This window comes from Mastomys coucha, unplaced genomic scaffold, assembly GCF_008632895.1.
Source record: "Mastomys coucha isolate ucsf_1 unplaced genomic scaffold, UCSF_Mcou_1 pScaffold9, whole genome shotgun sequence".
In the NCBI taxonomy this organism is placed as follows: domain Eukaryota; kingdom Metazoa; phylum Chordata; class Mammalia; order Rodentia; family Muridae; genus Mastomys; species Mastomys coucha.
In genome coordinates this window covers 57044437-57054126 of record NW_022196915.1, presented here as the reverse complement: position 1 = coordinate 57054126, position 9690 = coordinate 57044437, and the positions used below count along the sequence as shown (strand labels likewise).

Genomic DNA, 9690 nt, shown 5'->3' with positions numbered 1-9690 from the left:
TTAGTCCCAGCCTACTTTTCTTTTTTCTTTTTTTTTTTTCATTTTAAAATACACTTATTCATTCTTTTTTTTTTTTTGATATTTTCTTTATTTACATGTAACTTTCTCCATTCCCGGTTTCCCCTCCAAAAAACAAACAAACAAACAAAAACAAATCCCTGTTGCCTCCCACCTCCCCATGCCTGTCACCCCGCCCTCTCCTACTTTCTGGCCCTGGCATTCCCCTACACTGGGGCACAGAACCTTCACACCAGCCTACTTTTCTTTTCCCCAAACTTTCCTGCCCCTTTAGGCCGTCTTTCACCCCAAGGAAGACAACCCAATTCCTTGTCCAGCACTGGAGAGAGGGAGGAGGTAGTGTGAGTCCTGACATTGCAGCTTTGATACTCCCTAGCACATGGGACTGACTCTGGGCTGGGCAACATTGTTTCATGCCCTTCCCCTACAACTGAGCCTGCCAGCCTTAGAGTCACCGAGAGACACCAGGCAGTGTGGTAGCCTCTTGTGTGTTGCTGTGTGCTGTGGGACCATGTCAGTCCTAACAGTTGGGACTGATGAAAACTTACACGTAGATGTTTGGAGAGCAGATCTAAAGGTATCCTTTATGGGTAAAAACGCTTGTTTAGCTGGGAAGTGATGATACACATCTGTAATCCCAGCACTCAGGAGGGAGAAGAAGAGGGCGGGGGTCTCTGAGTTCCAAGACAGCCTCGTCTACAGAGCGAATTCCAAAATACTCAGGGCTACACAGAGAAATAAAAAAAAATAAAAAAAAAAAAAGTGCTTCTTTGGCCTGGGTAAAGCCCGTGGCCTCAGTCCTTAACACTGCTCTTTATGTTTTGTTGGTGCATTGGACTTTTTGAGAAAGGGTCATGCTATATAATGCCCAGGATGGCTTTGAACTGGATAGTAATCCTTTTGTCTCAGCCTCCTGAATGCTGGAGTAAGACAAGTGTACTCTTGATGCCTAGCTCCCAACTCCCAATTCTGTTGTTTTTTAAATAGCACGGGAATGAGTATTCTGAGTCATTGGGAGTATCCAGGGGGTCAGGTAATCATGAGATTTGAGAAGCAGGTCCTCAGCAGGGTTCCAACGGTGCCTAGGAACCACTTGGAGAGGCTGCCTAATGAGTAACACACTTACTGCAGAGGATCTAAGTTTGGTTCCCAGTACCAATGTAAGGAAGCTTTCAGCTGCCCGTTCACTCCAGCTCTAGGGCATCTGATGCCTCTAGCCTCTGAGGGTACTGCACTCACACACTCACACACATTCTTTTAAGAATAATCTAGGCTTCATTTTGAGATATCAGTGCCAAGCTGGGGAGATGGCTCAGTGGGTGAGAGAAAGTGCTGACTAAGACATGGGTTTCTTTCTGTTCCCAGCACCCAAGTAAGAAACCAGGGTGTGGCTGCATACACATCTGACATCCTAGTGCCATGGGTAAAGGAGACAGGAGGATCACTGGAGCTTGCTGTGTGCCAACCTAGCTCCAGGTTCAGTGATAGACCAGACCCTGTCTCAAGGGAATAAGATAGAAAGCAATAGAGCAGGGCTCCCCACATCCTCCTCCTTTTGCACATGTGCATGCATGTTCCTGCGTGTGTTCGGACACACACAGACATGCCAGCACTCAGCTAGTTTCAGCAGCTTAGTCACTATAGTGGGTGGACAGAACTGAGAATTCTCTGGGTGACAGTGATGTGTACTCAGGATTAAAAACTACCAGGCTAAATAGTGGGAGTGAAGGTCACTGGCCTCTGTGTGTGGAGGAACTGCAGGAGTCCTGACCTGAATAGGTGATTTTGGTTTTCAGTGAAACCATTAGGTGGCCTGCTTACCCAGAATGTGTGAGCCCCTGGGTTCAACCCACAGCACTCCAAAAAGTAAAATAGAAAAGACTTCATTTATTTTGTTCCAGTTTTTGAAACAGGGTCTGGCTATATAGTGCTGGCTATCCTGGAACTTGCTATATAGACTCCTAGAGATCCTCCTGCCTCTGCCTCCTGAGTATTGGGATAAAAGGTGTGTGCCATCACACCTTGAATTGGCTTATCACTTGGAAAATATGTCCTCAAGGAGTCTAAGGAGTATTCCTCTCTAGAGATCAGACAAGATGGTTACCAAAGAGGCCTAGGGCACTAGGGAAAAGATCACGGAGTTTTCTGACTCCTCAAGCTATTGTCCTCTGTGAAAAGCAATGCTAGGAAGTGTTTCCCTGCTCAGAATCAGAAATCTTTTGCCCTAGATGTGATGATTAGCAACACGTGATACATTTCCTTTGCCCCAGTTGCTTTTGATTTCCATTAAATTTTTATTTTTAATTATGTATGTCTGTGTAGGAGATGTGCACATTGTGTGAGTGTCCTCAGAGGCCAGAGAGGGTGTTGGGAAGCCTGGAGGTGGTTATGAGCCACTTGGTCCAAGTGCTGGAAACCAAACTCAAGTCCTCGGCAAGAGCTGCATATGCTCTTAAATGCTGAGCAGAGCCATCTCTCCAGCTCCAAAGTTTTCATCAGATAATAATAATGATGATGATGATAATGATAAGCAGTAGCAGCTTGGCGTTTGCATGTTGGAACACATCTGAATTCCCAGGACTCGAGAATCAACAAACTTGATTGAGGTCAGCCTGGTCTATGTGGGCAGTCTATCTCAAGAAAACAGAATCCTGTGATGGCCTAGGAGTGTAAGAGTTGATAAAAGTGCTTGAGTTCTGCAGAAGCGGGATGATGAGCTAGTCAAGGGCATCATCAGCTACATTATAAGAGTTCACAGTCAGCCTGGGCTACATGAACTGAGGATAGGGCATGACCAAAACCCAGAAAGCCAGGTCCAAGAGCACATGGAACAGGTCAGAGCCCAGGAAGCTCGAAGAGAAAAAGACAGGCAGAGGCCAAGGTGTCATCCTCAGCTCTTGTTCCATAGGCAGTTTCACCAGACCGTTCAACACCTGGACAGGTCTGAGCTGTGTTTTTATTAGGGGTGTGGTCACTTCAAAGTCCCACGCCCGCCCCAACAGAACAGGGACACTAAAGAGAGCCTGGGTGGGTGGAGGCTTCAGTGAGCATCGATTGTCTACCCCGTGATCCCTACACCCCTGCATAACATCAATGTGTACATGGTGAGGAAAGACCTGGGTGGCTGTGGGTGGGACAGTGCTCCATACCCTCCCCACACAGACATTTAGGCAAGTAGGCAAGTTAAGTAACACCTTTTTACTCAGCAATGAGGACTCTGCCCCGAGGGATGTGTCCCCCATGTCCCATCCCCCTCTACATTCCTATGGGGTTGGAAGGATTGACATGCAACCTTTTCCAAAGTGGATAAAGAAGATGGTGCCATTTAGGGTTCAAAAAGCTCCTCGCCAACTTAAAGAGAAGTATTGTGTACCCTCAGAACAACTGAGCCCTTAAAGACTGGATTCAAGGCACCCTCCCTTTGGGCTCAATGTGTGGTTCTTGCACCCTCGAGATGTGCCAGCCTCTTCTCTGCCTTAGAGGGCGGGCGGCTGCTCAGCTCTTGGTCCCTGCTGGGTTCTCTCTATCTGCTCAGGGGGACTACAGAAGATTCCTGGAGTCTGTATAGAAGCTGTTTTTGTAAGTCTTCCTCTAATACCTTCCACCAAAAGTAGTTTTCACCCCGAATCTTTGGGGGCTCATCTTGGATTCCTGGGTTCCGAAAAGCCACCGTCACCAGCACATTCAGGCAGATACCATCCACGTGGTCTCTGCCTAGGTGTTGCAGCCCAAGCAAGCCCTTGGTCTCCACGGCCAAACTGTGCAGAGTCAAGCACTCCTGTAGTAGCCTCAAGATGGCCACCTTGATGCCACCCCTTTGCTCCATAGGGGTAAAGCCACAGGCAGTGATGGGCAAGTGGGGTGTCCCCACTGTGCCTACCAACACCCACACCGACTGGACTGTTGTAAAGGTGGTCACCAGCCGCTGGCAGACCACACTGCAGGGAAGTTCTTGAGGCAGAATGAGGGGGTGCATGGCTTGTTGGCAGAATTTGGCACCTAGCTCTACCAGGTGCAGAACATCATGGGCTCTAAGTGGTGTGGGCAGGGAGACCCGTGGGTACCAGCCAGCCTGCAGGGACTCAGAATCAGCATCCCTGGAAGTCTTGAGAACTCCACCTAGGAGAGATTTGGGGGGATGGGGAGAGGTCCAGTATGAGAAGCGTTGAGCCTGAGAGAGTAAATGGCCAAACACCCCAGAGGGAGACCCCCAAAGCTCTTAGCCTGTAGTAGGTCAATGGCACTGTGCAGAAGGCCACGGTATGGCTGGCTAAGGATAAAGAACTCTGAGAAATGCTACCAGGTGGGTTGTACCTGTTGGTCGAGCAAGGAATACAAAACGGATCCAGGAGGCACCCCTCTCCTCCACAGACAGCAGTGTTACTGGCTCACAGAGCAGCCCAGCCTCCTCCTTCACCTCCCGCTGCATGGCCTCCACGATGGTCTCCCCTGGTTCCATTCTCCCTGCAGGGAGGTACCATGTTCCCCGGCATTCTCTCTTGGCCTCCTGGATCATCAACACCTCATCCTGAGAGGGAAGCGAGACAATCTTCACTCCTATCCAGCCAGTCTGGGGGCTTCAGAAGAGCAGCCCCTACCTGGATGGGAGCCCAAAACTCCCTTCTTGGTAGGTAGACACCTTCAGGATGCTGCCATCCTCTTGCTGGCCCTGGTGTGGTTGAGAGCCACCCTGGTGTGGCTGCCTCCTTTTTGCTGTAACTCAACTTTGGACCCAGAGGGATTTCTGTTGTAGAAAGGGGCTGAGGTCCTTGGGTGTTGCTCTGAGGAGGCCTCATCCTGAAGGTTGCCACCACTCCTATCCTGACTCATTTATGCCACTATCTTGCTCTTGTTCCCAGGGGACTTACAAACCGCCTTTGTCAGGTCCACAGTCTAGGTCTGAGGCTTTGAAACTCAGCTCCACCTCTACACCAACCTACCCCTACTTGGTCAGGATTTTATAATGCTGACTTGTACAGAGGTGATTACTAAAAAGAATTCTCAGAGAATCGGAGGCCTGCATGTAAGCTCCCCATGACTATCCGTGGCGTTGGGAGAGTCTAGGAAATCCCCGTTGCACGTCAGACACTGCTAGACTCCTGGAAAGGAAGGAGGCATGTTACAGGCCTCTTCTGGTGGGGGTGTGGGGACGAGGTCTAGTGGAAGAGATAAGCCACCCCGGGTCCTCGGCTTCTTCTTCTATATTATAGAGTCTACAAAAAGACGATCTCAGCTGAGCTGCTAGTGTTGAGAGTGCTTTGCAACATTGGGAAGCGCCACGTACAGGCAGCGGCCGTTGGCTCGCCTGTTCCGATCAAGGCAGGCGGCACGCTCCCGAGACCAGCCGAAGGCCGGCGGCCGGTCGGACGCTCACCTGCTCGTTGAGGAACACGGCCAGCACCACGTAGCAGACATTCTTCCGCAGCCGCACCGGCATCAGCGGCTTGCCAGCCGGCTCCGAATCACAGCTCTGCACCAGCAACCCCTTCCCCGCCAGCACGGTGGCAAGCGCCCCTGCCAGGCCCTCCGTGGCCATCAAGTCTCCAGGGAGGTGGCAAGCCGGAACCTGCCAGATCCCCTGGAGGCAGGCGGCAGGGACCTGAGCTGCGGTGGGCCGCGGCGCCCTCGCCCCCTCCCCTGCCTTGAGGGCCGAGGCTAACGCGGAACCTCCGGAAGAGACCTGCTCGCTGATAGGCTGCGCATCACTGCGGCCTGCCCGGATTGGCCAGCTCGCAGCGGTTACCGAGAGGGCGGAGCGCCGGGTTCCTCCCTCTGCCCCCTCCTCTCTCGGGTTTTAGCCGCTGGTCTCCCACTTCGCACTCTCCCCAGCGATTAGCTAATTCACCCAGCACGCACTTGTCCGCGCGGGTTCTGACGGTGATGTCATCCTCCCTGTAGGGTGATGAACACCACTGTGACCAGGGTCGATGGCGTCACTTGTCCTATGACATTACGGAAGCCTAGGCTCCGCCGTTCGCTCCCACTGTCCAGCTTTTATCATAAACAAACTAGAGAAGTGCCTCACAACGAGTAGGCCCCAAAGAACTTTCTGACTTCGTTAAAATGCTCTGAATGTCGTAAGACTGAGGCACATAACGTTGCATTGGAAATTCTGATCTGTCTAGGTCGATGGACACAAGGCGTTTTAAAAGTCCGAGGCTTAAAGGATTGGTTTGGGACCGGGAAAAAAAAAAAACATGATTGACAAGCCTCGGAGGAGGGATGGGACAGGTGGTCAAGGTGGGACAAGGCTGGGGATGAGAAGAAGCTACTGGGGGATGAAATAGAGCTTGAAGTCAGCCCTGTAGCCTGCATCCGATTCGCATGCTCAATGTTTTTCCCATGTAGTTTCGAGGCTTTTGAAGCAGACTTCATCTTTAGAGGGCAGGGGTGGTGCCCTCCTACCCAGCGTTCAGGGCCTGGCCATGAGGAACAGGGTGTGGGTTGTTTTGGCCAGCTCCAGCTTCTCTCCCAGCCTGACCTCTCCTCCTCTGAGCTTCTTTAACCTCCACTCAGGACAGGAAGGCAGGGCCAGCTGGGAGGAATCCACAAAGCAGGCCAAGTCTGGGCTCCTCACCCCATCCCAGCCTTCCCTCCCCCCCCTCCTGCTGGCTCTGTGTGCCTCCTTTGGGGGACAGTGGCTTGGTGGTGCTGACAGAGCTCTGGAGTTTAAGCCAGGCATCCAGCCACTGCTGGCTGACTTGCTCTGTGCCCTGGGTGGCCTCAGTGGCCTCATCTGTACAGTAGGTCTGTAACAGCCCTCCTTTTCCATGCTTGTTGAGAAGCCAAGATAGCCTGGGAGAAGCTGTGGACTATCTGTCACCAGGCAGCCTACCTATTCTCCAGGCAGGATCTCAAAGCCATAGCTCATAGAGCATACCCGCACATGCACACGGACACACACACACACACACACACACACACACACATGGTGAAACTGGGGGGGGGGGGGGGTAGTTCAGCAGTAGAGTATTTACCTAGCATACACAAGGCCCTGGGTTCGGTTCCCAGCACCACAAAAACCCACACAAAAACACTTCTGTGTTCTGTAGACTTGACTGGCAGAAGATCTCAGCCCTATGGGACTGGTCTCGGCCTTTCTCTCTGATGCTGATGCGGACTGCAAACTCTTGCAGACTTTCTGGAGAGGAAATCTAGGTGAGGTTGGACACAGTTAGTGACTCACAGTTTTTTCAGGACACTTGGACACTTCTAGCTTGAGGCCATTGAAGACCTCCCATCTCCAAATAACTGTAGTCATTGGCAGAGGGGCAAGATCAGGCCCCAGGGTGCAGATCCATTTGTTAAAGCTCTCCTCTCCCTTTTCCTCCCCTCCTCTCCACCCCCCCAACCCCCTGTTTAGATCTCTCGGTGCCTCAGTTTTCCCATCTGTGAAGTGGAGGCAGCACTGGTCAGAGACTCCATTCTGCCTCCCAGGGATGATTTGGGAGAGGGTGAGGTCATGTCTGGACAGGCTGGGAGAGCTGCAGAGGCGTCCTAAGATAAACAGCAGACGGCCCAACTGCCTGGAAGAGCAAAGGCTGCCACAACCGCAGTTCCATTCCCCCATTATCGTGGGGGAAGGGGAAAGCACTCGTCTGCTGCACGGGGCCTAATTGCCTTGTCATAAGCCACATGGAAGCAATGGAACACCAAAAGCCCGTTGTAAACGGTGAGTAGACACACAGAAGGCATTCGAAGGGGGTACAGTCCTTCCCAGAGTGCTTGGGGAAGCAACCGAAAAGGTTGGAATTCTCAAGGCCTTGGGATAAAGAGCAGTGGTCAGAGACAGGTGGGTGAGTCTTGGACAGAAAGGGGATCATGAGTCGGGGAAGGAAGCTGAGGCAGTCCACCTCCAAGCCTCAGACAAGCATAGTCTGACCAGTAGAGTTCTCCCAGAGCCTATGGGAGCAGGCAGGCCATCTGAGGGTGTATATGACCTGTGAGCAGGGAGATATGGGGTAGGCAGAGTCAGGGACACAGGGACAGGGATGGGCAGGCAGGATGACCAAGGGTGTCTGGGATGCTGAAATCCTTTACAATGTAGCAGATCCTGACTCCTGACAAAGAGACAGGTGAGGAGGGCAGTGGGGGGAAGGGCTGTACTAGGAGCTCCTTGAATGACTCTGGAGGAGTCATAGCCACAATGTAGATCAGACACAGGCATTTCTAGACCCTTGGATACAAAGAGGGACAAAAATGGGAACACTGATGAGATTCCAGTAAGGGTGTGGCTTCCCAGATGGGATTATTCGGTTCTGGATATGACACTGAGGTTGTAGCAGCGATAAAAGGGACTGTTTGTATAGGATATTCCCACCGAGGGACACTAGGTCAAGGGTGGCTGAAAGCTTTATGTGCTTTATTTGTCTTGTTTGTTTTTTAGAGACAGGCTCTCACTATGTAACCCTGTCTGGCCTTGAACTCATGGAGATTGGCCTGCCTCTACCTCTGAGGCTGAGATTAAAGATATGGGCCACCACATCATGGTCCGTGCTATATTTGTAACTTGAATGTAAGTCTACAATTATTTTAAGATAAAATGTAGGAGAGTTTTATATGGAAAAGGAAGGGGGAAAAACAAGCAGCCAATGCTTGGAGATACGCCCCAGAGCTCACTCCTAGCTCCTTAGCTGGTGACATGGTGAGTCAGAGAGAAGACAAGGAGCCACTGACTCTCCAGGGCCTCTGCAGGGAAAGGTGCCAACCAAGGGCGCTGGCCTCGTCACAGGGTTAGACACTGCTTGGGCTGGCTCTATTCTTGGTCCAATCCTAGAACAAGTGAACACTGGTCCGGCTGCTGTTTTTAAGGGCCAGACACATCTACCCTCAAGGGAGCTGTGACAGTGGGAGAGGGATTGTCTAAGGAACACTGAGGCCCTGAGTACCCCTGCCATCTGCCCCAAATAAAGAAAAACGTTCAGTGTCCCATCTCTCCTGGGAAGCATTCTATATTGGTTCAGGGTGACATCAGGACAAGGGTATAGAAGGCCAAGTGTTAAGAACATGTCATTCGGGGCTAGAGTCATCTTCCAGGAAGAGGATGGAGATGTAGACAAGCCTGTCTTTAAACTCCATTAAGCACAAAAAACGAGAATGTCTACGAGGTGTCTTGAGTCAGCAAACTTGGTTCAAATCCCATTCTGTCATTAAAATGACTGTGTAACCTCGGGTGACTTACTTAGCCCCAAACTGCCCGTTTCTTCTATAAAACGGAAATAGATCGTCTGTACTCCAAAATATTGTCAGGGATTAAATGCAACGGTTTAAGTGAAAAGAAAAAGACACAGTAAAACATGGCTGTTCCCTAGAATCCCCTCACCCCACCTTTAATCCTAAAAAAATAAATAAATAAAAGTGAAAATGACTAACCTCTTCAATAAAAAAGCCTAACCTTTTCTTTTTAACATGGGGTTTCTTGAAGCCCAAGCGGACGTCAAAAAAAAAAAAAAAAAAAAAAAAAAAAAAAAAAAAAAAAAAAATCACAATGTAGCCCAGGCTGGCCTTGAACTTCTGATCCTCTTGCTTCTCCATCTCCCTTGGTACTGAGATTACAGGTGTGTTCCATCACACCCAGCTACAACACACCCTTGAAAGAAAGCAATCAAGATTCTCTGAAGAAAATGCCAGGAAATACAACCTAATCTAGCAATGCTTATGTTGGGTGAGAGA

At 50.6% G+C, this 9690-nt stretch overlaps 1 protein-coding gene across 1 annotated transcript; it reads right to left on the bottom strand.

The window, feature by feature from the left end:
• Positions 1-2956: 2956 nt before the first annotated feature.
• Nudt18 (nudix hydrolase 18) lies at positions 2957-5855 on the bottom strand. Its single transcript, XM_031362381.1, has 3 exons — positions 5393-5855; positions 4333-4546; positions 2957-4137 (listed from the first exon to the last, which is right to left on the bottom strand). Exons 1-3 carry the CDS (start codon positions 5552-5554, stop codon positions 3542-3544), a joined length of 972 nt encoding a protein of 323 aa, XP_031218241.1. The 5' UTR covers positions 5555-5855; the 3' UTR covers positions 2957-3541.
• Between the last annotated feature and the right edge of the window lie 3835 nt (positions 5856-9690).